This window comes from Amblyraja radiata, chromosome 33, assembly GCF_010909765.2.
Source record: "Amblyraja radiata isolate CabotCenter1 chromosome 33, sAmbRad1.1.pri, whole genome shotgun sequence".
Classification (NCBI taxonomy): Eukaryota; Metazoa; Chordata; class Chondrichthyes; order Rajiformes; family Rajidae; genus Amblyraja; species Amblyraja radiata.
In genome coordinates, this window is record NC_045988.1 from 21,351,982 (window position 1) to 21,379,482 (window position 27,501).

The window sequence follows — 27,501 nt, forward strand, 5'->3', positions numbered from 1 at the left end:
CTAGAACCCTGAAATAAAGGAACTGCTGGAAATACCCAGCAAGTCCAGCAACATTTCAGTATCAGTATTAGTATCAGTATTTACTTTAATGTCATATTCACTGAGTACTTACATACACAGAAGAAATGAAAAATTGTTTCTCAATCAGTTCCCATCAGTGCAGTTAATAAAAACAGAATAAATACATACAACTTTAAAATTAACATATCTAAAATAGACCTAAAATGGAACTAAAACAGACATTCAGACCGAACAGTGCGTTTGCTTTGACAGGTGTCTAGCTGTCAATGTATGGGCGAGGTTAGATGTGTTGGTGTGTGATGGATGGGGAGGGGACACAGTCCGTTAACCAGTCTTATTGCCTGTGGGAAGAAGCTGTGTAGCATCCTGCTGGTTCTGCAGCTGATGCTCCTGTACCTCTTCCCAGATGGCAGAATGGAGAAGATGTGGTGTGATAAGGGTGATAAGGGTCCTTAATAATGGAGGTGGCTCTGCGGATGCTGCGCTTCTGATAGATCTCCAACAGGAAAGGGAGGGGACAAACACTGGTAAAAGTTACGAGTGGGTGACATTACAACAGAACTAATGAGTTAGAGCATAGAAAATAGTACAGCACAGGAACAGGCCCTTCAGCCCGCAATGTTCATGCAGTATTCTCATCTGCCTGTACATGATCTCTATATTCCCTGCATAAATGCATGCCAATCTAAAAGCCTCTCAAATGCCACTATTGTATCAGCCTGCACTACCAACCCCAGCAGTGCATTCCATGCACCCAGCACCCTTGCTTCATATCTCTCCTTTATACTTTGCCTCTCTCACCTTAAACTATGTCCTATATCCCATTATTGAGATTTCTATTACAGGAAAAAGGATCTGAATGTCTACTGTATCTATGCCTCTCATAACTTTATATTTTTCTTTCAGGTCTCTGTTCAACGTCGAGTGTCCAGAGAAATCAATCCAAGTCTGTCCAACCTCGTCTTGTGGCTGACACCCCCCTAAACCAAGCAGGAAAAATATGTAAACAGTAAAAGGCTGGTTATCTGAAATTGTTGAATGAAGCACTGTGTCCAAAAGATGCAATGTGCCTCGGTGCCAGGTGAGGTGCTGTTCCTGGAGCATACCTTGGTCTTTGCTGGTCAAGATTATGAGGACATACAGGTTGGAGTGGGAATGGGATGGAGAAATGGGGCACGGTGGCGCAGCGGTAGAGTTGCTGCCTTACAGCGCCAGAGGCCCGGGTTCGATCCTGACTACGGGTGCTGTCTGTACGAAGTTTGTACATTCTCCCTGTGACCACGTGGGTTTTCTCTGGGATCCACATTCCAAAGATGCGCAGGTTTGTAGGTTAATTGGCTTCTATAAACTGTCCCGAGTGTGTAGAATAGAACAGAGACGTACGAGGATCACTGGTCGGTGTGGACTCGGTGGGCCTTTTTCCACTCGGTATCACTAAAATTTAAGTGACTGGTTCCTAGATGCTCTGCATCAACCTTCTGGACCGAACCACTCATTCAGACACATCGGATGTGATTTAAAATAAAACACTGATCACCCTCTCTCAGACAGCTCAAACTGTTGTTTCACCAGCACTGTCTCCGTCTCCACCCTACCACATAGTTTCACTTTGTTCTCCCAACTCCTGCAACAATTTGCTTCCCAAAAAGCATTTTTCCTCTTCCAAAGATAGGTCATCGACCCGAAACGCTCTCTCCATAGATGCTGCCCGACCCGCTGAGCATCACCAGTGCTTTCTGGTTTTATTTCACATGCCCGCATTTGCAATTTTACGCTTTTAAAAATAATCCTTATGCTCCTCTTTTGATATTTAGATCACGGTTTTCACGATTTATTTATAAACATGGGGACAGATTGAGACCACATGGCCCCTCAGGGCTGCTCTGTCATGTAATTAGGCCAATCTTGATCTATAATTCAGTTCCCTTTGCCCATCTTTGATCTGTCTGTCGCCAGCCAGAGTCCAATCCTGGCCTCGGGTTCTGTTGATGTAAAGTTTCCTTATTCTCTCTGACTGTGGGGGTTTTTTGATGCAAGCTCATGTTTCCTGCCATGTCCCAAAGATGAGCTGGTATGTTAACTGTAAATGACCCCTTAGTGCAAATCAGTGCAGAAAGAATCAAAGGGGTTTTGATGGGTGAAAGAGAACAAGCTGCAAGAGGGCAGTGAAATCTACAGCGTGAATGGGATTGCTTGCATTCAATCTAGTTTGCTTCAGTTTAGTTCAGATTTACAGCGTGGAAACAGGCCCTTCGACCAACGATCACCCGTACACTAGTTCTGTCCTACACACACTAGGGACAAGTTACAGAAGACAGTTTACCTACAAACCTGCACGTCTTTGGAGTGTTTGAGGAAACAGGAGCGCCCGGAGTAAATCCACTCAGTCACAGGGGAGAACGCGCACACTCTATACAGACAGCACCCGTAGTCGGGATTGAACCTGGCTCCCTGGCACTGTAAGGCAGCTACTCTACGGCTGCGCCACTCCTAGCATGGACACCCCACTCCCAGTTTCTGCAGCTTGGTGGGGAACAGATTCCCTCTACCATCTGTTAACTCAGCTTCAAGTGAAATATTTACACACATTAGAGTCATTTTCCATGGAATTTAGAAGGTACCGAGTGATTTTGATTGCAGTTTTGGGGATATTTAAGGGACATCAACAGGATAGATTTATCTGCTTAGGGCAAGAGACATGGTCTAAATATTCGAGCCAAACACTTCAGAACCAGTTAGAAAGCACATACTTGTAAATAGTGTTAATACTGTGGAAATTACTGCGTATACAGCATGCAGTAATGCAGCTACTGAGATGCTGCCTCACTTAACTCTAGCAACCCCAGTTTGATTCTGATCTTGTGTGCTATCTGTGTACAGTTTGCTTGTCCTCCCTGTGACCATGTGGGTTTCCCCTGGGTGCTTGGTTTCATTCCCACATCCCAAAGACGTTCTGGTTATTAGGTTAATTGCTTACTGTAAATTGCTTAGTGTAAGCGTGTAATGTCAGAAAGAAAAGATTATAGGGAAGTAAGTGAGGGAATGGAACACATAGGAATGCTCTGGAGAGCTGGCACAGATTTGAAAGGCTGAATGACTTCTATCATTGTTGCATGTAAAAATAACATGGGGAATGGTCATTGATGCTTGATCAAATGTTAATGTAAAAGGTTTCCCCTCAGGTTCCTATCACATCTTTCCCCTTTCACCTTAAACCTATGTCCACTGGTTCTTGATTCCCATATTGACTGGGAATGCCACTCTCTGGCAGCTAACAGGTAAATACTCATGAAATGTGCACTGAGCATGCATTACATTTGTCCAAGGATTTAGGATACAGAAGTACATTAATCCCACCCAGGCTGCTGGCTCAGAAAGGCAAGTGTACGCACCCTTACAATGATGGGGTCAGTGTGTGTGGCTGCCCATCTTTAATCGCATTTTGTTTTCGATGAACAGTAGAGGTCTATGTCCATGTTTGTTCCCACACTTGCACACAGCCTTGGACTAACCACTCGTTGCCCTCCCTTTACTCATCTCTTTCGTTGACTGTAACACTGCTGCCTAACGACTAGTGCAGTTGCCTCATTTAACACCGAGCCACTTCCTCAACTCGCTTATCACCGTGTTGAAAGAGTCCCTGGGATACTCTTGTAGAAATGTATAAAAACACACAAAGAATAGGTGGGTTAAATGGTTAGAGTCTTTTAACCAGAGTACGGGAATAAAGAACCAGAAGACATAGGTTTAAGGTGAGAGGTGAAAGATTTAATAGGATCCTGAGGGGCAACTTTTTCATCAGAGAGTGGTGTTATATGGAACGAGCTATCTGAGGAGGTAGTTGAGGGAGGGACTAAAACAGCATTTAAAAGACATTTGGACAGGTAGGATGATATGAAAGGTTCACAGGACTATGGGCCAAATGAATGAAGGTGGGACTAGTGTAGATGGGGCATCTTGGTTGGCATGGATGAGTTTGCCCAAAGGACTTCTTTCCATGCTGCGTGACTAGGTCACATCACAGAGGATGCATCCCAGCGCATCTAGAAGACGTATATTTTTCACACTGAAGTCTGGCTCAGCCACCTAGGAATAGACTGGGTGACAACCAAGAATAGTTTGGTGACTACTGGAGAGACAGTTGACGGCTACGGAGAGATGGCACGCGGGGCAGGCTGGGTTAGCACCCCCAGTTTGTGCATTTCGTGAGAAAGACACCCAACAAAGCTACGGATAGGCCTAATGAACCACCGTGGCCTAAAAATCCATCAGGCGAGAATGAAATGAAGGAGAAGGAGAAAGAGATGCAGCGCACAGGCCTTGAACCTGGTGAGACGCAGGAGGAGTCCGGCCAGGACTCACTCCACAGAGCCCAGTCCCTCCACGCACTAGAGTCTCCCAACCCCTGCAGAGTGGTTACTAAGATGGCTGATCCGTGGGCGGTTGCTGCTGGGACGCAAGTCGGGGCCTGATCAACCCCGGCTGGGTCACCTGGGCGAGGGTGTCTGATGTTGTGAGGCCCGAAACACCCGATGACCCCAGGTCACATCACTGAGGATGCATCCCCCAGCGCGTCTAGAAGATGTACATTTTTCACACGGCGTGACTATACTTTATCAACAATGAATAAACAGATTTTGTAAGAAGGAACTGCAGATGCGTTTACACCGAAGACTCAAGATGCTGGAGTAACGCAGCGGATTAGGCAGCCTCTCTGGAGAAAAGGAATAGGTGACGTTTCGGGTCGAGACGCTTCTTTGGACTGAGAGTCAGGGGAAAGGAAAACTGGGGGTATGAAAAGGTTGAGAATAAATCCATAACATCACCTATTCCTTTTCCCACCATTCTCTGAGTGAAAAAAGTTGCCCCTCAGGTAGCCATTGAATCTGTCCCCTCTCGCCTTATGCCTATGTCGGCTTGGTTCGTGATTCCCGTACTCTTTTCTCCAGAGATGCTGCCTGACCCACTGAGTTACTGCAGCATTTTGTGTCTGTCACAAACAAAAACAGGTTGCACCTTGATGAATGGGATCTGGCGCACAGACTCTTACCTCCAGCTGGTGCAATGCAGTGACTGGCGTGCTCTCCACTAGGAGCTCCTCTAATGATCTAGTGCGATTGGGTTGAGACGTGGAATGGAGTGGAGGTGGGATGGGAGATGGGTGCACAGCGCTCATGGAGGTTTGTGACAAGGATGGCTGAGGATCTTGTAAAGGAGCCGGTTCCTGACCTGGTGCCTTGTGCTCCGTCAGTCCCACCAGTTCAGACTCTGCCGGTTCCAGCTCTGCCTGCTGCCCCCTCTCGGGGGTCTTCAGCAGCTCCCCCCGGCTCTCCTTGGCCTTGCGGCACGTGTGGATGTGTGGAGCTGGGTCTTCAACTGGGGGAGAGAAACAGACTCGGTCAAGTGGCTTTAGAAAACACGTGGTAGCAAGTCGTCAACTTTGCACAGATACGATAAAGTACAGGTACAATGAAAATCTTGCTTGGAGCAACATCACTGGAGCATAGACCCAAACACACTAAAACAAATTATACATCAAGTACACATAACCTTTCTAAAAGGAATATAGGAATACTTTATTGTCACATGTGACAAGGCACAGTGAAATTCTTTGCTTAAGAAGGAACTGCAGATGCTGGAAAATCGAAGGTAGACAAAAATGCTGGAGGAACTCAGTGGGTGAGGCAGCATCTATGGAGCGAAGGAAATTTTCCCTTAACTCCATAGTCCTCCATTATCCTCATCCGCTGAGTTTCTCCAGCATTTTTGTCAACAGTGAGATTCGTTGCGTGTATACCCAATGTATACAAATAACGGACACCTACGGCGCTGACAGTTACAAAGCACGCCGGCTCCTCCTTTTGTCTCTGTCACCCCCCCCCCCCACACCCCACACGCCAGATCTCCATTGTTCTTCCCCCTCCCTCACACTGGTCCCCCCCCCCATTCCGGGTATGTAAGGAACGGAGGGATGTGGATTATATGCAAGCAGATAAGATTAGTCCAACATAGTGTGTAAGAAGGAACTTTAGATGCTGGTTTTAAACCGAAGGGGACCTCGTTGAAACTTACCAAATAGTGAAAGGCCTGGATAGAGTGGATGTGGAGAGGATGTTTCCACTAGTGGGAGAGACTATGACCAGAGGTCACAGCCTCAGAATTAAAGGACGTTCCTTTAGGAAGGAGATGAAGGGGAATTTCTTTAGTCAGAAGATTGTGAATCTGTGGAATTTATTGCCACAGAAGTCTGTGGAGGCCAAGTCAATGGTTATTTTTAAGGCAGAGATAGATCGATTCTTGATTAGTACAGGTGTCAGAGGCTATGGGGAGAAGGCAGGAGAATGGGGTTAAGATAGATAGGGCGGATTAGGCTTAATCGGGCCGAATGGCCTAATTCTGTTCCCATCACTTATGAAGGTCATATCTATCTATCTTTGGTCTAACATAGAATTAGTGTGAACGGGTGATCGGTGGGCTGAAGGGCCTGTTTCCATGCTGTATCTTTAAAACACAGTTGCAGCAGTTGCAAATAATTGGAGGGACTCACCTGACCACGCCTGGCTGTTGTTCATACTCCGCTGGTCCGTTACGTGGTTTACCTCTGACCAGTTTTCATCAGACCCCTCAGGAAAGGTCCAGGGTGTCTGTCCTGTGGTCAACTTCCCCTGCCCGGCTCCACTCACTTGTTCCTCTTTATGGCACGTGGTGTCCTCTGGTGGGCTGAATGCTTCAGGACGAAACAAATCACATTGATCACAGTAAAGAATTTGGTTTAGTTAAGAGATGCAACGTGGAAACAAGCCCTTCGGCCCACCGAGTCCGCATCGACCTGCGATCACCTGTAAACCAGTTCTGCCATACACACTGGGGACAATTTACAAAAACAATTAACCTACAAACCTGTACGTCTTTAGAATGTGGGAAGAAACAGGCTCCTGGAAACAAACAAAGTGGCCAAGGGGAGAATGTACAAACTCCGGACAGACAGCACCCATGGTCAGTATTGAACTCAGGTCTCAGGTGCTGTAAGGCAGCAAGTTTACCTCTGCGTTACTATTAACAGGAGCAAAGTCACATTCGCGGAAAATATATATACCATGTTTATAATTTCTGCCATTGCTTTATTCTTTGTTGTTATTTAATTTCTACCTTGTAGTTGTGTCCAAGTTTCACATTGAAAAAAACCCTCAATGTCTAACACTTCTAAGGTGGCACAGTGGTTCAGCGGGTAGTGTTGCTATCTCACAGCGCCAGAGACCTGGCTGCGATCCCAACCACGGGTGCTGTCATAGACATAGACATAGAAAATAAGTGCAGGCGGAGGCCATTCGGCCCTTCTAGCCAGCACCGCCATTCATTGTGATCATCTCAGATCGTCCCCAATCAATAATCAATGTGTGGAGTTTGCACCTTCTCCCGGTGACTGCGTTGAATTCCTCTGGGTGCTCCAGACAACTGTGAGTTATGTTGGCCTCCTTGATGGATGGGTGGCCTCACCACAGGAGTGAGGTGGTGCAGAGCTACACAGAAGAACTAGACCCTGCATTCCCACATTAGATTTTACAGAACTGGCGTGACACTCTCCACTCAGCTTCAGGCGAGGGAGCAGCTGGTATTAACCTGGGCACCCGTCCACTTGGCACATATCAACACAATAAAATGTGTGAACCTTTCTCTGCCTACGATTCCTCCTATTGTTCAATGGACTCTGGGTGTTTAATATGGATGGTCGATCATTCATTTTGAACCAGCCCATCAGAGCTGGGGAGAAGGCAGGAGAATGGGGTTGATAGAGAAAAATAGATCAGCCATGATCGAATGGCGGAGCAGACTCGATGGGCCAATGGCCTAATTAAAGTCATAGAGTTATAGGACATGGAAACAGGGCCCAACTTGTACAAGCTAACCAACATGCCCATCTACACTAGTCCACCTGCCTGCATTTGGCCCATATCCCTCTAAACCTACTCTATCCTTGTACTTGTCCAAATATTTTATAAACGTTGTTATAGTACCTGCTTCAACTACCTCCTCCGGCAGCTGGTTCCATATACCTACCACCCTTTGTGTAAACAAACGTTGCCCAGATTTTCCAGCACCCTTGATTCCAAAGCCTTTCTGGATTATCCATTTTCCGGGACAAACAGAGGTCACAGCCTTGGGTGGGTGGGGGGGGGGGTCGAGATACTGGCCCGCAAAGTCAGCCACGTAAGTCGGCTATGGGAACGGATCTGTCGGCTCAGACCGGGCTGCAGTTCCTCAGCCCCGGCCACAGGGGGCACATTTGATCTGCCCATCGCCACAGAAGTCCCAATAAGGTCAAGATTGCCCGCCTCACCCAGCCTAGGCGCCATATTTTTGGGAGGAATTTTGCCCGGATTAAAGGGGGAGCCAGATGACGGGCTGCATCACAGTCTGGTACGGGAACTGTTCTGCCCAAAGCCGCAAATCACTACAGACAGTGGTGAAGGAGGCACAGCACATCACTGGCAACTGTCTCCCGGCCATTCAGGGCATTTTCCACAGGCGGTTCCTGCGGAAGGCACCCAGCGTCATCAAGGACCACAGCCACCCAGCACGTAGACTGTTCTCCTTGTTAGGCAGACAGACGATACAGGAACATGGCTGCACGTACCACCAGACTTAAGAACAGTTTTTATCATCAGGCCATCAGGCTTCTGAACTCATAAACACATCATATATGTTGATTATTTTATTTATTGTCTTCTACCTACCAATGTCACTTTTATCTTATCTCTTTTATCTTAATTTTATCCTTGTAATATCATTGCTGAGGTGACCCGTTGTCTTGTCAAACACATTTCATTGTACCGTTGACCCTGTGTTAACCTACATATGACAAATAAAACTGAACTGAACTGTGATCCGCAGTTGCTAGAAAATCAATGGCAGACCTGTACATTTCAGAAGTACTTCATTTTTCTGTAGAGTGCTTTGGGATCACAGGTCATGCCATTTGAAGGCTTTTTTACCCTCTAAACATATTGAGCATCTATGAACAAATAACCTACAATTAAAAATAGCTGCAGAGGGCAGCTTTTATATATCATGGATTCTACTGATAGTAAATGACGAGGCATTCATTTATTGATTAGCATCGTCAGCTGAGGTTTATGTGTTTACTTGGGCACCAGAATGCGCGCTGCTCTTTTAAAGATCTTTTATAGATTCTGTCACTTGACAGGCTGAGGATCTCCTGGCTCAGAACCATGGGTGCCCCCTGAGCCGAAGCTGGAACCGCTGGAGTTCCCGCATGCTCCTGGCAATACGCCAAAAGCATCCTGGATGCCAGTGTAGTTTAGTTTAGTTTAGAGATACAGCGCGGAAACAGGTCCTTCAGTCCACCGAATCCGCACCAACCAGCGATCCCCGCACATTAACACTACCCTACACGCACCAGGAACAATTTTACATCTACACCAAGCCAATTAACCTATAAACCTGTACGTCTTTGGAATGTGGGAGGAAACTCCAGATAACTAATCAATGTAATGTTTTTTCTTTTTTTAATTTGGTAAGTGAACCACACGGTCTTATTCCAATTTTTTTAATTTATTTACTTCTTTTTTTTCCCCCTATCTACTTATTTTTTTATTTTGATTGCTGTTTTTCTTGCTTTGTTTTATTTATGGTGATGGTGTTGCACTGTTTTGTATATATCTCTTAAAAATCAATAAAAATTTAAGTGAAAAAAAAAGGAATGTGGGAGGAAACTGAAGATATGGGAGAAAACCCACACAGGTCACGGGGAGAACGTACAAACTTCACACAGACAAACACCCATAGTCAAGATTAACCCGAGTCTCTGGCGCTGTAAGGCAGTAGCTCTACTGCATGCAAGGAAATAAAATCATCTCTTTCAGTTGTAGAATTAACAAGGATAGTTAATTTGGGTAAAGGAACGATTAGGACGTTGACAATCTTTCTGCAGGTCCTTTCTTTCAACTGACACGAACTTGCTATTATTGCTAATATGTAATAAAAATGAACTGCAGATGCTGGTTTATACCAAAGGTAGACACAAAATGGTGGAGGCAGCATCCCTGGAGAAAATGGGGACATTTCGGTTTGGGACCCTTCTTCCAACTGAAGTCTTCTTGAGTCTTCTTCATTCTGAAGAAGGGTCCCGACCCTAAACGCCAACTATCCATTTTCTCTAGAGATGCTGCCCGACCGCTGAGTTAATCCAGCACTTTGTGTCTGTCTACGATCATTGCCGTTATACTAACCAACAGTTTCGCTCACAAAAGCATCAGGTTGTGTTAAATGTTTCCGCATCTTCTTCAGAACCCGCCGCTGTGAGCGCGATATCCGAAAATCCAAGACGTGGCACCTGTGGGAGCGGTCAAGGGTAAAGCAGTCAGTGCGGGAACACACACACACACAGGCACCCTTTGGGGTGTTAAACACATCGGGCTTTTAATCACTACAACCTCCAATAAGCTCTGAACTACATAGACTGGGGGGCATTGGTTTTGTCGTTTTGCACGACTATTGTTTGTTTTTTGTGTACGTATGTGTGCGCGTGCATGTGTGCGATATATATATATATATATGTGTGTGTGTGTGTGTGTGTATGCATGAATGTATATGTGTATATACACACACTTAACTTCATTTTCTTATTTATTATATTGTTTACAGTGTTTACATATTCTGTTGTGCTGCTGCAAGTAAGAATTTCATGGTTCTATTTGGAACATATGACAATAAAACACTCTTGATGCTTGTATCCAGTAGGAACAGAGTGATGTGTGATTACAACACAGAAAGAGGCCACTTGCTCCACACTTGCCTCTCTCAGGCTACCTCTACATACACCATAACACACCTTTCCATTTCTTCAGGCACTGAGCCTGTTTTGTCTTTCCTAATTGTGCTGCTTGGCTCTTATCTGGTTGGTTTTCTCAAAACCATTCCTGATAAACCACTCCAGCTTTCAGCCCTGCTTTCTTCATCTGCCAATTCAAGTTAATTTATAGCACAGTTTGATAAATAGTTACATCCCTTGCACATCTGACTGGGCCCTCAACATCGGTGGGCAGTCTAAAGATGTCCTCACTGCCGGACAAGCTGCCATTTTTTGTTTCATCGGCAAACATTGTTAATGTTCAACTTATTAATACGTGCCACAAGAAGCAAGTGAAAGAGTACTGAGCGCTGTGGAACGTGACTGGGAACAACCCTCCCATTCACTCTAACACCCACTAACCATCCTGATGCTATGTGCTTATAGAGCCATGACATGCAGGGTTACAGGTCTTCCACTGGAGACTGGGGATTAGACTGGCCGTTCGTTTCAACCTCATTGACACAATGGACGGACTGGTCTTCTCATCAATTATCTATACTTCTGTGATTCTAAATACATAGGCCATGGCATAAATCTGTCCCCAAGTGTCAACACCTTCAACCCAGAAATCAATCCAATAAATCTTCCTTGCATTTTAGGGCAAATCTTTGTTGTGCCCTTTGCATTGTTTTATCTGCACTTTCTCTGGAGCTGTTACACTATATTCGGCACTGTTTATTTTCTAATTTGCACTACCTGATACACTCATGTATGGCATGGTTAGCCTGAACTGCACGCAAAGTTTTTTACTATATCTCGGTATATGTGTCAATAATACACCAATAACAATTTCCATTCCGAAGGAAACCAAACTGTACATAATGCTCCTGGTGTGAACTTGCCAAAGGATATTTGCATCTCTTTCTACGAAAAACCATTGTAGCAAACGTGGGTGGGGGGGAAGTTTACCCTCTGTTCAAACTGTGTTTGCTTAACTCTGGAGGTACTTCATATGGCAACCAAAGGAACTGCTGATGCTGAAATCCTGAGCAAAAAAAGAAAGCGCTGGAGTAACTCAGAGGGTCAGGCAGCATCTCTGGAGAACTTGGATAGGGGACGTTTCGGGTCGGGACCTTTCTTCAGACTCAAAGTCTTTTCATGCTTGTAGAAGGGTCCCGACCAGGAACATCGCCTATCCATGTCCTCCAGAGATGCTGCCTGACCCACTGAGTTACTCCAGCACTTTTTTTTTTGCACTGGCTACACGACATGTAGGAAACTGATTTCTTTGTTCAGGCATCCTATATTGTTATTTAATAGCTCAATTTTACAGCTAACCTGGATCGAGGTTCTGAATAAGTCACTAAATGAAACCTATGCAAAGTATATTTTCTGCTATGCCGAATTCTTTCTATTTGATGTGCTCGGAAATACAGCACAATATGGAGCAAGATCTTCCACCAGATACAAAGGGCCAACTTACCTCATTGGGTAGGTGGGGCAGCATGTGATGGGCATGGCAGCTTTGTACAGATATTTCCCACTCCTAGACAAAACACAAAACATAACTTTCACTATTCATGGACAAATTACTTAACAATTCTCAGTCATATCAGATATAATTATTTTTAAGATCCTGGATTTTGATTAGATGGTTGCATTGAAAGTTTTTAAAAGTTCATTTTATACGAATAATAACATGAGCAAGACTCCAATTTATCTCCCATTCCTAATTATCTTGACAAGGTAGTAGTGAGCTGAAGATTGAGAATATTGAGAAGAGGCTTTGGTGATGTCTGCCATATGGTGTTCCAATGTGGCTCAGTCTACAAGAATCATTTTGATGTGGGTTAAGAAAGTTTATAACAGTCATTATAATAATGTGCCTGGCCATTGCATTGGGTGTGGATACTGTGGCAGGTGGCTTCGTAATAGGACAAAGCGTGAACAAATCCTACCAATAAAGAGTGTTACATAAACTCGGCAAATCGGGCAACATCTGGAGATGGAATAGATAAGCCGCATTTCGGATTGAGACCCTTCTTCAGACTATCGGAAAAAGGGTCCGGACCCAAAACGTTGCCTGTTCAATCCCTCTGCTGCCTAACCCGCTGAGTTCCTCCAGAACTTCATTGTTTTGCTCAAGATTCCAGCATCTGCAGGTCCTTGCATCTCTTACCAATTAAGAGTAGGGTCCTGTTGTACACTTGAACACAAAATGTTCCTGACACTGATAAACATGAGCTTATGCTACTGCAAAGGTAACATGGATTGGACAATTTACACTTACACCAAGCCAACTGATCTACAAACCTGTGCGTCTTTGGAGCGTGGGAGGAAACCGAAGATCTCGGAGAAAACCCATGCGGGTCACGGGGAGAACGTACAAACTCCGCACAGCCAGCACCCGTAGTCGGGATCGAACCCGGGTCTCCGTTGCTGCAAGCGCTGTAAAGGGCTTGTCCCACTTTCACGACCTAATTCACGACCTCTGCCAAGTTTGCCCTTGACTCATACTCGCAGCATGGTCGTCACGGGGTCGTAGGAGGTCGTAGGAGGTTGTGATGCTAGTCGTAGGTACTCGTGGCATCAAGTAGGTCGGGGCGTTTTTTCAACATGATGAAAAATGTCCACGAATAAAAAAGGTCGTGAATTAAGTTGTGAACGTGGGACAGGCAGCAACTCTACCGCTGCGCCACCGTGCCTCATTGTAACTATGTATTTCCATGGCAGGTTGACTGTAAGGGGATAGTATAGTTAAAGGTAATACCCTTAACAGCATTGATGTACAGGGAATCTTGGGATCTGAGTCCATAGCTCCCTGAAAGTGGCAACATAAGTAGAGGAGGCATTTGGCATGGAGGCGTATTGCTTGACTTCCTCAGTCAAGGCAATGAGTAATAGAGTCAGGAAGTCATGTTGCAGCTTTATAAACGTTTATTTGGGTCGCATTTGAAGTATTGTGTGCATTTCTGGTCACCACAATACAGGAAGGTTGTGGGGGCATTGGAGAGGGTTCAGTAAAAGTTAATCAAAATGCCTGCCAGATTAGAGGGTTTGAGCTATAAGGAGAGGTTGGACAAAATTGGACAGTTTTCTTTGGTGCTTCGAGGTTGAAGGAATTATATAAAATTATAGGGGGCATAGAGAGGGTAGAGAGTCAGAACCTTTTCCCCCCAGGGTGAAATGTCAAATTCTACAGAGTATAGCCTTAAGGTCAGAGGGGGATCATTTAAAGGAGATGTACATGACCTAGCTTTTTTACATAGAGTGTAGTGGGTGCCTGGTCTGTACTGTCAGGGCACTCATAGTGGAAGCAGATTTGACAGTAGCATGTAAAGGGCATTTAGACAGGCGCAGTGATATTCACAGAATGGAGGGATATGGATCACATGCAGACAGGGGATTAGTTTAACGTGGCATCATGTTCAGCACAGACACGGTGGGGCGATGGGCCTGTTACTGTGCTGTACTGTTCTATGTTTAAAAGTCTTATAAATGACACCAACATATCTGCTTCGCCCACCACCCCTGGCAGCGCATTCCAGGCACTCACTGGAAAAAACATCCCGTGCATCTCACTTCAAGCTGTGCTCTCTAGTATTTGATTTTTCCATCCTGGGAAAAAGGTTCAGACTGTCTACCCTATCTATGCCTCTCATTATTTTATACATCTTTATCAGGTCTCCACGCTACCTGCAGCATTCCAGAGAAATTATGCAAGTCTGTCCAGCCTCTCCCTGTAGCTAATACCCCCACCCCCCCCCCCCCATTAATACATGAATAGTATAATCTATTAGTCTAATAAAATACCTTAAATGCTCGTTGATGTTCTCCATTGAAATCAATGTGGAGATTAAGATTTAATCCTGCTGAGGATGTACTAGTTTAGTTTAGCTTAGAGATACACCGCAGATACAGGCACTTTGGCCAACCGAGTCCGCACCGACCTGCGATCCCCGCACATTAACACACTATGACACACTAGGGACAATTTTACATTCACCAGGCCAATTAACCTACAAACCTGTACGTCTTTAGAGTGTGGGAGGAAACTGAAGATCTCGGAGAAAACCCACATGGTCACGGGGAGAACGTACAGACTCCGTACAGACAGCAGCCGTGGTCGGGATCGAACCCGGGTCTCTCGCGCTGTGAGCACTGTAAGGCAGCAACTCTACTGCTGCGCCACCGTGCCGCATGAACCCTATTCCTGCACTAGTTGGAATACAGGAATAGAGTGATTCAGTTTAGAAACAGGCCCTTCGGCCCAACTTGCCCACACTGTCCAACATGTCCCAGCTACACTAATCCCACTAATGCCAGCATTTAGTTCATATCCTTCCAAACCTGTCCTATCTATGTACCTGTCTAACTGCTTCTTAAATATTGGGATAATCCCTGCCTCAACTACCTCCTCTGGCAGCTTGTTCCGTACACCCACCACCAAAAAGTTACCCCTCAGATTCCTCTTAAAACTTTTCCCCTTCACCTTAAACCTATGTCCTCTGGCCCTCGAGCTCAATGATGAATTGCAATGCCCTCGGCCTCAGGTAGGTAAGTGGTCAGTAGCAGTTTTGGGACGTGCATTATCCTGCAGAACCTGCCCGAAGGCTCGTCGGTCGGCGAGACCAGGAGGGAGCCGGAGACTGTACATGAGGAGCAAAGGCGGGTAGAAGGGAGGACTGGGACAATGTCTCTCACGCCTTCAAGATCGGTTGCAGGAGGCACTCCCAGGACACAAAGATGGCCAAATAGTAGAGAGGGACATCGGTTCATTGAAACATAGAAAATAGGTACAGGAGTAGGCCATTCACTCCTTCGAGCCAGTACCGCCATTCAATATGATCATGGCTGATCATCCAAAATCAATAGCCATCTCTGCTTTTCCCCCATATCCCTTGATTCCTTTAGCCCCAAGAGCTAAATCTAACTCTCTCTTGAAAACATCCAGTGAATAGGCCTCCAATGCCTTCTGTGGCAGAGAATTTAAGATTCACAACTCTCTGAGTCAAAAAGTTTTTCCTCGTCTCAGTCTTAAATGGCCTACACCTTATTCTTAACCTGGGAACTACTCCAGTACATCGAGTGCGTGGACTGACCGGACTTTGGAAATGGTGCCAAAACATGGTGGCGCCTGCATGTGTAATATGTGCAAAAATAATCTCCCAGTGCAGTTGTATACGTGACATATAAAACACCATTCAACCATTGAATTTAAAATCCCATCCCATGTAAAGAGAGAGAGAGACACACGCACAATCACAACACTATGTAAGGTGTCCTTGAGATTTTGTATGAAAGGCGCCCATTAAATATAAAATTTATTATTAAAGTGAGAGAGAATGTGAGATCTGAATACAGGGAGAGAGACTAGAATACAGAGTAGAATGAGAGACAACTAGGGCAAGAACTAAAGAGAAGGAATGATAGAGAGAGTCATGAACATTTAACCTAAATAGGGTTAGAATGACGGGGAATGAGATTGATTGCTCAGTAATCATTTTACTTGACTATTCTTAAAGGATTTAACAGATTAGATGCAGGAAAAATGTTCCCCATCTTGGGGGAGTCCAGAACCACGGGTCACAGTTCAAGTATAAGGGGTAGGCCATTTAGGACTGAGATGAGGAAAAACTTCTTCACACAGAGAATTGTGAATCTGTGGAATTCTCTGCCACAGAAAGCAGTGGAGGCCAATTCACTGGACGTTTTCAAGAGAGTTAGATGTAGCTGTTAGGGCTAAATAAATCAGGGGATATCGGGGGAAAAGCAGGAACAGGGTACTGATTTTAGATGATCAGCCATGATCATATTGAATGTCGGTGCTGGCTCGAAGGGCCGAATGGCCTACTCATGCACCTATTTTTCTGTTTCTATGTTCTATGTTTCCTTATACACACGAGAAAAATCCACATAAAATAACTGAAATGGACAGAAAATAAAAACAGAGAAATTACAGACAGCACGACAAAAACGGCAGGAGGAGCAAAAAGAGAAATTGCAGAGATTTTACACTGTTTAATTCAGAAATAGTTGAAAAGAGATAGATAAAGGCCAATGGAGAGTTACAAATCCTTTAATCATCTTAAATGATTTAATTAGATCATCCTTTAATCTTCTACGCTCAAAAGATTAGAAAACTAGTCTGTGCAAACTTACCTCATAATTTAATTTGTTAATAGAAATTTGTTAATAGGGGCCACACAATGGCACAGCTGTTAGAGCTGCTGCCCCAGAGGGCCTTGGGTGCTGTCTGTGTGGAGTTTGCACAGTTCATGCATTCTCATTGTTCCTCCAGATGCTCCGGTTTCCTCCCACATTCCTAAGAAATGCAGGTTAGTAGTTTAATTGGCTTCTGGTAAATTGCCCCAAGTGTGTAGGGAGTGGATGCGAAAGTAGGATAACATAGAACTAGTGTGAAATAGTGATCGGTGGACACTGTGGGCCTAATTGTCTGTTTCAATCTTGTATTTTTCGGTTAATACTATACGATAGAACTTTATTTATCCCAGGAGGGAATCTGATCAAATAGGTATCCAAGAGGTTCTTATCTTCCTACATTCCTACCCTATATGGAGGCAAGTCCATTCATTAGCCATTTCACTGCTATTATCCGAGAAGTTCAGTGTGTGAAGGCAGTAGAATGTTAAGATGGGAGGCAACTCCACTTTCAGAATAAGGCAACTCCACTTTCTCACAGTTTGGAAGATAACACAAAGTCACATTAAGTTATTCACTGCACTATATAGCAGTGCAATTACTTTCTCTGGGATCTCAGAATGCAGATAACACTGACTCAAACATATTCTCTTGCACATCCTGTGAGGTGGAACTGAGTCACTTATGAAATGGAGGCACAAGAGACCGCAGATGCTGGAATGTTGAGCTACAAACAAAACTGTTGGAGGAACTCAGCAGGTCAGGCAGCATCTGTGGAGGGAAATGGACAGCCTGAACAAAGATCCCAACTCAATACCTTGTCTGTCCATTTTGGTCCAAAAATGGTGCCTGACCTGCTCGGTTCCTCCAGAGTTTAGTTTATGGGGGGTGACATGCAACTTTAATAAGCTACTTTCCTAAATTGACATCAGTGATCAAGTTGAGTCTCCATAACAATTTGAAATTCCATAAAGTGTCTTTACCGCCCTTGCACGGTAGAATCCAAATACAAACACTGGCCTCTTTGTCTTGTGGTATCGGTACAGGGCTGGTCTCTACAAGGCGAGAGATGTGGTCATTTCAATTACCATCAGCTAGTTATTATCCCTCTCATCAATCCTCATCAGTTAGAGTGCTGAACTCACCTGACCTCCCATTCGGAGTGGCGGCGCGGCCCTGGCTGCAGCGGCTCACCGGCAGTCCCGTTTGTTTGTTCTTTTTGTGTTGTTTATTTTGTTTTGGTTAGTCTAGTTTTTGGTTTTTAGTTTTTGTTTGGGGGGGGTGGGGGGTTGAAACGGGGTTTGCAGTCTCTCCCTGCGGGGGAATGCAACTTTTTTGTCGTATTCCCCTTCTCTGTCTCCGTCTGCGCTGAGGCCTAATGGAGCTGATGACCTCGAGGCTCCGGAGGCAGAGCCCGTCAGGACTCGCCCTGAGCTCGCTCCCGTGAGGGTGGTCCAGCTCAGGGCTGGAACAGTGCTCCCGTGAGAGGCTGTGGCGCTCTCGAGAGGGCGGCCAGCCCAAGGGTGGAACGAGGCTCCCGTCGGAGCGGCCGAGCTCGGGGAGGTGCGGCGCTCGCAGCCCGAGGGAGGTTCGGCGCCCATGTCGGGGCGGCCCAGCCCGAGGGAGAAGCGACGCCCAAGTCGGGGCGGCCCAGCCGGAGGGAGAAGCGACGTCCAAGTCGGGGCGGCCCGGCCCGGGGGAGAAGCGACGCCCAAGTCGGGGCGGCCCGGCCAGAGGGAGAAGCGACGCCCAAGTCGGGGCGGCCCAGCCGGAGGGAGAAGCGACGTCCAAGTCGGGGCGGCCCGGCCAGAGGGAGAAGCGACGCCCAAGTCGGGGCGGCCCAGCCGGAGGGAGAAGCGACGTCCAAGTCGGGGCGGCCCGGCCCGGGGGAGAAGCGACGCCCAAGTCGGGGCGGCCCGGCCAGAGGGAGAAGCGACGCCCAAGTCGGGGCAGCCCGGCCAGAGGGAGAAGCGACACCCAAGTCGGGGCGGCCCGGCCGGGGGGAGAAGCGACGCCCAAGTCGGGGCGGCCCGGCCCGGGGAAGAAGCGACGCCCATGTCGGGGCGGCCCGGCCCGGGGGAGGTTCGGCGCCCATGTCGGGGGCGGCCCAGCCCGAGGCTGAAGACGGCACGATACTCACGTGAGGGTGGCTGGGACGGTGTTCTGGCGGTGGTGGCCTGAGTCCGGGGTTCGGCCACGGGCCAGCGGCTGCGTCTGCAGGACTGGTGGGCGGCAGCTTCGACCACCCCGGGCCGCGGTGTTTGAGCCGCGGGACTGATTTATAACATCGCCCGGGGGGTATCGCCTCAGCGCAGAGGGAGAAGAGGAGGGAAGAGACTGGAGACCTAAGACTTTTGCCTCCATCACAGTGAGAAGATGCTGGGTGGACTCACTGTGGTGGATGTTAATATGTGTTTATTGTTGTTTTTATTGTATAATATGTATGACCGCTGCAATTTCGTTCAGACTTCGGTCTGAATGACAGTAAAGGCATATCTATCTATCTACCTCATTGGAGACCTTTGAACCATCTCAATCAGACTTTATTGGGCTTCAAAGTTGTATCTTTGCACTAAATGTTGTACCCTTTAAACTTTATCTATTCAGTGTGGATGGCTTGATTGTATGCATGGTCTTTGTTCTTGACTGGATAGCATGCAACAAAAAGCTTTTCACTGGACCTAGGTATACGCGACAATAGTAAACCAAACTAAACTATTCTTATAACAAAAGATAGACACAAAAAGCTGGAGTAACTTAGCAGGCCAGACAGCATCTCTGGAGAAAAGGAATAGGTGATGTTTCGGGTCACGACCCTTCCTCAGACCCTGAAGGATTCTGATGACTGGATTGAGGCTATTTCTCTCCATCCATTCACGATCAAGGAGCAGGAAATTCTGGTGCGTCTACGCAGGTTATTCCCCCAAGAGGAACGGAAATAAACAGCAGTGCTGCCTGCGTTACATTCTATCCACTAATTGTCACTCCAACCAAGCTAAGCAAACGCAGCACAGAGTAGGACTTAAACACCAGACTTCTGCATGTTTAAGGAATTCACAAACATTCACTCTCCCGCACGTTGATTACAAATCTTTCACCATAAACGCTCAGGGCCTCTATTCAATGTTGCCAGCACTCACCTGACCCAGCCTTTGTTCAGCAGCAGCTGGTAATCGTGGACAGACAGTTTGTGAGCCATGAGACCTGCGGAGCAAAGAATGGACATTTAGTTAACGGCAGCACTCCTGCTGAAGGCCAGCCGAGGTGGAGACCGCATGGACGTCAGTGGGCTTCAAGAATCGCTTACGTAAATGTGAGTTTACGTAACTCGTCCCTTTACGCAAGTCGAGGAGTTGCTGCTCTCAACAAAAACTTCCATAAGTGTGCTTTAACGCAATGGGTGAGATAAACTATGAAACCCAGATTCAATCCTGATCTCATGTATGGAGTTTGCACGTTCTCCCTGTGACTTTGTGGCTTTTCCCCTCAGGTTCATTGGTTTCCCCCCCCACAACCCAGAAACATATGGGTTGGTAGGTTAATCAAATTGTCCCTAGTGTGTAGATGTGTGATGCCAGGGCAGCGTTAGAGTTGCTGCCTTACAGCGCCAGAGACTCGGGTTCCATCCTGTCTACGGGTGCTACCTATATGGAGTTTGTACGTTCTCCCTGTGACTGCGTGGGTTTTCTCTGGGTGCCTCGGTTTCCTCCCACACTCCAAAGAAGTTCAGGTTTGCAGGTCAATTGGTTTCAGTAAATTGTAAGTTGTGAGTGGATAATGCTAGTATATGGGGTGATCGCTGTTCGGCATTGACTCGCTGGGCCGAAGGGCCTGTTTATACTCTGTATCTCTAAAGAGTCAAGTGTCTAGCCAGTTTATTTTTCATACGTACTGACAACGGGATAATTAAATTATTTCATGCTGCAGCTTAACAGGCCTGAAAACGCAATACACACAGATACATACAGGCATATAATTTAAAAAAATCATTAAAGTATTATCTGTAATAGTAGCGCCACGAAAATAAATGAAGTCCATCGTGCAACCAAATTCACAGTCCATAGAAGTTCATAGTTGTAGCGGTTAAGTGTTATGTTATGTTTAAGAACGTTGTGTAGGAAGGAATTACAGATGTTGATTTACACTGAAGATAGACACAAAATGCTGGAATAACTCAGCTGGACAGGCAGCATCTCTGGATAGAAGGAATTATATAGTTCCCTGGAGGAAGCTATTCTTGAGCCTGATTGGTACGGTTTTCAGGCTCCTGTACCTTTTTGCCAACGTTAGTAGTGAAGTGGACCTGGACATTAATGAATATCATGAGTCATGATATTATCGTTAACAGCTTGAAAAAAGAATTTACTAAAATCTGGGAGAATTTGCGCAAAGTCAGATTCTCGTAGGTCTGGTCATTCGTAAACTAATAAGTCCCCATATTTGAAGATAGACACAAAATGCTGGAGTAACTCAGAGGGACAGGCAGTATCTCTGGAGAGAAGGGGTGGGTGACGTTTTGGGTCCAGACTCTTCTTCAGCCTTCTTCTTCTTCTGAAGGTCTCGATCCAAAACATCACCCATTCATTCTCTCCACACACGCAGCCTGACCCGCTGAGTTACTCCAGCATTTTGTGTCTCTCTTCGGTGTAAACTAGCATCTGCAGTTCCTCCCTACACAGCCGCTGTATTAGAATCTCTTCTAAAACCAGTCAGCAGTGAAGCATAGTAGCAAGCAGTAAACAGCTCGAGTGCACGAGTCATATTTGTAATGCAGATATTAAAAGTTTGGACTGTTATGTTTTACAATGTTCTCATCTTCACACATCCAGTGGCAGAGCTTCTAAACACGAGCGCTTTGAACTCTTTGCCAACATTAACACAGAGATTGTCGGGCCACACAGGGCCTTACGAGGGGCGGTGGTTATAGCCAGAAGTACAAAGAGCAACATTTGTATTCACGCCCAACTCTAAAGCCATAACCAGGGCTACCAGACACAGGTCATTCAGAACAACTGTTTGCCCACCAGCCGCAAGTTGCAGCAGACCAAAGGAACTGATCTTAACATTGAACAGACGTCCCTCTGTTCCCAGACTTCCCACAGTCTGTGCCCTCTGGAGCTGGCTTCAAAAAATCAAGTTGCCTAGTAATTTAAAAATAAAACCTGGAAGCAAAATTGATGTAATTGAGACCGTCAGTAGTTCACCAGGAGGAGGTTTTTGCAAAGCAGGGCTGTGTTTATCGCCAGTGATAGACACACAAAGCTGGAGTCATTCAGTGGGTTAGGCAGAATCTCTGGAGGAAAGGAATAGGTGGTGTTTCGGACCAAAACCCTTCTTCAGACCCTTCTGAAGAAAACTCTCGACCCGAAACATCACCTCTTCCTTTCCTCCAGAGATGCTGCCTGACCCGCTGAGTTATTCCAACTTTTTGTGCCTATCCGATGTAAACCAGCATCTGCAGCTCTTTCCTATACTATTTATCGCCAGTGTTACTCACAGGAAACGGACGGGGACGGTTTCATGCTCTTACTACTACAACAAAGAAAAGGTCACTGCATGGAAAGTGCTTTTCACCCACATTTGGCACAATGTTTTGCCCTAACGCCAGATCAGTGGTCACCAAAAGACTAAGCCAACTGACTGCGGCAAATTTGCTGTGTATAGTGATAGCGATCGCTCTTGAACACTACATAACACTTAAATTCTTGCGGTCTGCTCCAACAATTCCTGAGCTCACCACACCCATCTCATTGGTTTGGTGGCACACAGTTTGCCATGTGAATTAGAGAAATGGGGTGATGGGAAGTGTGGTGGAAGGATGATTAGTATGGGTGTAAAAGGTTATGTGGAGAGGGCAGGAGAATGGGGTTGAGAGGGGGAAAAATAGATCATCCATGATCGAATGCTGGAGAAGGCTCGATGGGCCGAATGGCCTAATTCTGCTCCCATGTCTTAGGTTAGGGAATAGGGAGCCCTCAACACCACAGCCAGTGACTGACCATGGTGATCAACAGGGGTTACAGTGCTACTTGCCGGCAGAAGAGGAAATGGCACGATGGAGCAACGTTAGCGCTGCTGTCTCACAGTGCCACAGACCCGGGTTCGATCCCAACTATGGGTACTGACTACAGAGTTTGTACGTTCTTCCTGCAACAGTGTGAGCTTTCTCCGGGCGCTCCAGTTTCCTCCCACACTCCAAAGACCTGCAGGTTTGTAGGTTAATTGGCCACTGTCAAATTGGAAATTGTCCCTAGTGACATAGTTCTAGTATACTAGGCGATTGCTGGTCGGCGTGGACTCGGTGGGCCGAAGGGCCTGTTTCCTTCCTTCACAAAGAGGTGTAAAGACACACAGGGCCGCAGACTGGGACCTCTGACCCATAATCCTTTGACCCCAGGCTGCACATTGTTCCTCCAGCTCCCATAAGAAGTAGCAGCATAGGTGCCACAGGTCCAGGTCTCTGGGGCCCAAAGGTACTTTGTTGCATCAGTCTAAGCTCTGTGCTATCTGCAATCAGTTTTTCAATGTTATAATGGGTGGGTGAAAGAAAAAGTAAAATTTAAATAAGGTTTATGGGGAAACTCTGAGTTAGTTTCATTAAGGAGCAAGGCAGTGGTGAAGCTGGTAGAGCTGCTGCCTCACAGCACCAGAGACCCGGGTTCAATTCTGACTAGTGGAGTATGTCAATTTGTGGATGCTGTCAGTGTAGAGTTTGCACGTTCTTCCTGTGACTGCATTGGTTTCTTCCAGGTGCCCCGGTTTCCTCCTTCATCCCAAAGACGCGAGGGACTGTAGGTTAATTGACCCCAGGGAATTGGCCCCAGTAGGGAGTGCACGAGGAAGTGGGAGAACATAAAAGTAAAGGCCCTGTCCCACCTTCCCGAGTTACTCACGAACTCTCCCGAGTTTTCCCCTTGATTCGAACTTGGGGAATGTCGGGTAATGTCGGTAGCGAGCCCGTAGGAGTCCGTAGATGTGTTGTAGCGAGTGTAGGAACTCGGGGCATCAGGTAAGTCGGGACGTTTTTTCAACATGTTGAAAAATGTCCACGAGGTAAAACAATAGCCCCGAGTACCTACGAACGGCTATTACCGTAATTCCCCGAGTTCAAATCAAGGGGAAAACTCGGGAGAGTTCGTGAGTAACTCGGGAAAGTGGGACAGGGCCTTAAGTAAGTAAGTAAGTAAGTTTATTGGCCAAGTATTCACAAGTGTGAACAAGTGACCAATGGCTGGCGTGGACTCGATGGGCCGAAGGGCTTGTTTCCATACTGCATCTTTAAAACGGCGTGTTAAAAATGACCATCCGATGATGCAATTTCTATCAGAAAGTAACTTGGGCAAACATGTGTGTTAATGATGTCATCACGTGCACAACGTATGATGGGAAATGACATCAGAGTTTGGATGAACCATGAAAGGAAATGCCCAGGTCAATTTCCCAATGAGTGGCACTTCAAAACATGCACAAATGCTTTATTTCTGTCTCATTAATGTACAAATGGTCCAATCGGAGGCACAAATAATTTGTCTTAAAAATTTATGCTGGTAGTCAACTGCGGTGTAATAAGGTCATGGAGTTATACAGCATGGAAGGAGGCCCTTCGGCCCAACTTTCACAAGCCGACCAGCATGCCCCCTCTACACTAGTCCCACCTGCTCATATCCCTTTAAACTAATCCTATCCATGTACCTGTCTAACTTTTTCTTAAACTTTGTGATAGTACCTCCCTCAACTACCTCCTCCGGCAGCTCTTTCCATATACCTAGCACCCTTTGTGTAAAAATGTTACCTCTCAAGTTCCTATTAAATCTTTCCCTCCTCACCTTAAACCTATGTTCTCTGGTTCTTGATTGCCCTACTCTGGGTAAACGACTCTGTGCATTTACCCAACCTATTCCTCTTATGATCAGATACACCTCTATAAGATCACCTCGTATCCTCCTGCGCTTCAGTGAATCATTAAACCTGGTGCCCTGCGATGGAGGCGTACAAATACTCTCGGCACGCTGCCTCATGATTTTGATCTACATCATCAAAAGCGAACTGATCTGATCATTATGGCTTTCTGCTGTAGTTTCCACCACATTGTGACAATGACCACAGTACCTCATTGTCTATCCTGACTCCGTGAAGATCACAGTGCCACATGTAAATCCAAGACTTTGTGCTCTTTCTTCAATGTTTCAAAGATGCAGACATTGCAAGTACCCAGTCTGCATAGGTGGCCCAACGCATGTAGAGTTTGCATGGCATCTAAAGAATCTTAAACTGCATTCACAAATATAAATAGGTTTGCATACGTCACACCTAGACTGCTGCACATCAACTACATTCATGCTTGCTGGGTCAGCAGAGTAGTTGTGTTGTTATGGTTACAGTTTTATTTCCTGCTGCATTGGTCACCACAAACACACAAATAAAAGGGTTAGAATAAACTATAATGCAGATGCAACTTTTATATGGTTTCCTTCCATTAAACTAACACAATTATATCTAGAAACGAGGAACTGCAGATACTGGTTTACAGAAAGGACACAAAGTGTTCGATTAACTCAGCGGGTCAGGCAGCATTTTTGAAGAACATGCAAAGGTGACATTTCGGGGCGAAACCTTCCTTCAGACTGATTGTGGTGGGCGGGGATGGGAGAGAGGAGAGGCGGGACAAAGCATGGTCGTTAAAATGTGGACATAGGTGAGCGGGGATTTCGATAGGCAGATGATTGGAACAAAGGCCAGATATTAGAACAGAAGGCGTGAGACAAACGAATTGAGGAGTTGCAAATTGTGAAGCCAGAGGAAGGAATGTAAGGAGAGGGGGAGGGGAAAAATTGGTACGTCCATGTGGGACACAGAGGGGGGGGGGGGGGGGGGGGGGGGGGGGGGTGTTAGACGTAACTTAAAATTTGAACATTCAATGTTCATACTGTTGGGCTGTAAATTTCCCAAGAGGAATATGAGGTATGTTCCTCCAGTTTGCGTGTGGCCTCACTCTGGCAATGGAGGAGGCCCAGGACACAAAGGCCAGTGTGGGAATGGAATGGGAAGTTAAAATGGTTAGCAATTATATCACAAGGATTCAGCTCGAACGGTAACCTTCTTGATATCATTGAAAGTTTATCAGTGAGTTTCAAACTTGTGGTAAAATCAAAAGGAAAAGATCTTGGTTTGTGTTGCGTGCCAATGGATGGTGGGAATCAGAGTCAGTTTGTGTTGGACCCTTTCTGTGGATGGTCCTTGTAGCCAGTTGGCAGATAGTGAACTGGCTGGATTAAACTGAAAGTCTAATGCATGTGTTTCCAAATGGCATTACTGCGGCCTTTAACAACTTTCATATTACTACAAGGCAGTGGTTTTGATGGAGTCCCTGTGGAGGTGAGTTCTAGATCAGAGTAATAAGGTCATAGTGATTGGAGCAGAATTAGGCCATTCAGCCCATCAAGTCTACTCCGCCATTCAATCATGGCTGTTCCATCTCTCCCTCCTAACCCCATTCTCCTGCCTTCTCCCCATAACCTCTGACACCTGTACTAATCAAGAATCTATCTCTGCCTTAAAAATATCCACCGACGGCCTCCACAGCCTTCTGTAGCAAAGAATTCCACATTCACCACATTCTGACTAAAATAAATTCTCCTCATCTCCATCCTAAAAGAACGTCCTTTAATTCTGAGGCTATGACCTTAGTCCTACACTCATCCACTAGTGGAAACATCCTCTCCACATCCACTCTATCCAAGCCTTTCTCTATACTGTATGTTTCAATGAGGTCCCCCCCTCATTCTTCTAAACTCCAGCGAGTACAGGCCCATTGCCAACAAACACACATCATAGGTTAACCTACTTATGCAGTAGATATCCAAGTTTGCTTTGGGTTTGATGCCTGAAGCTATTTCCATATACCTCACACACAGACACTTTGGGCTGCTGGTTCCACCTGCGAATGGCACACTGGTAGAGCCACTCACACCACTGACCCGGGTTCAATCCTGACCTCCGCCCTTGATTTTTGATCAAGTCAAACCTTTGTCGATGAAAATGTTAAAGACTGCAGACGTTGGGTATCTGAAAAAAAACCTGAAAATGCAGGATGACTCAACAAGTCGGGCAGCATCTGTGGTGAGAGAAACAGTTCATGTTTCAGGTCTGGGACCCTTCATCGTTCTAACACAAGACATTAACTTTTCTATTTCAGATGCTGCCTGACCTGCTGAGTGTCTGCATCCTTTTCTGTTTTGATATTTGCCACAATGACACATACGTGTCTCTGGACACAGCCTTCCACACATTGTGGCTTCCTCTTCTTTTACTTCTGCAGAAGATACAATTTCTCCTTGCAAGCCTGTCGTGCTGTCAGACGTACTCTTCAGTGTAGAAGGGGAAGCTTCCCATCATGACGCACTAGTGACAAGCAGAACTATGACACAGTTCCGCCTTTTTGACTGAAACGTTCCTTTTCCCATTCATATTTAGACCCAGTTGCGCATTAGATTGCCACAGGTTCC

At 46.1% G+C, this 27,501-nt stretch overlaps 1 protein-coding gene across 1 annotated transcript in view; it reads right to left on the reverse strand.

Annotated features, from left to right (window-relative positions):
* Positions 1-27,501, reverse strand: part of LOC116991215 (arginyl-tRNA--protein transferase 1-like) — a 70,840-nt gene that overhangs the window by 11,714 nt on the left and 31,625 nt on the right. The window contains exons 2-6 of the mRNA XM_033049653.1: positions 20,137-20,200; positions 12,318-12,380; positions 10,272-10,375; positions 6,569-6,748; positions 5,072-5,397 (exon numbers count right to left, since the gene is read on the reverse strand). Of these exons, the coding sequence (XP_032905544.1) occupies positions 5,072-5,397; positions 6,569-6,748; positions 10,272-10,375; positions 12,318-12,380; positions 20,137-20,200 (737 nt within the window). The remainder of the gene's footprint in view (positions 1-5,071; positions 5,398-6,568; positions 6,749-10,271; positions 10,376-12,317; positions 12,381-20,136; positions 20,201-27,501) is intronic.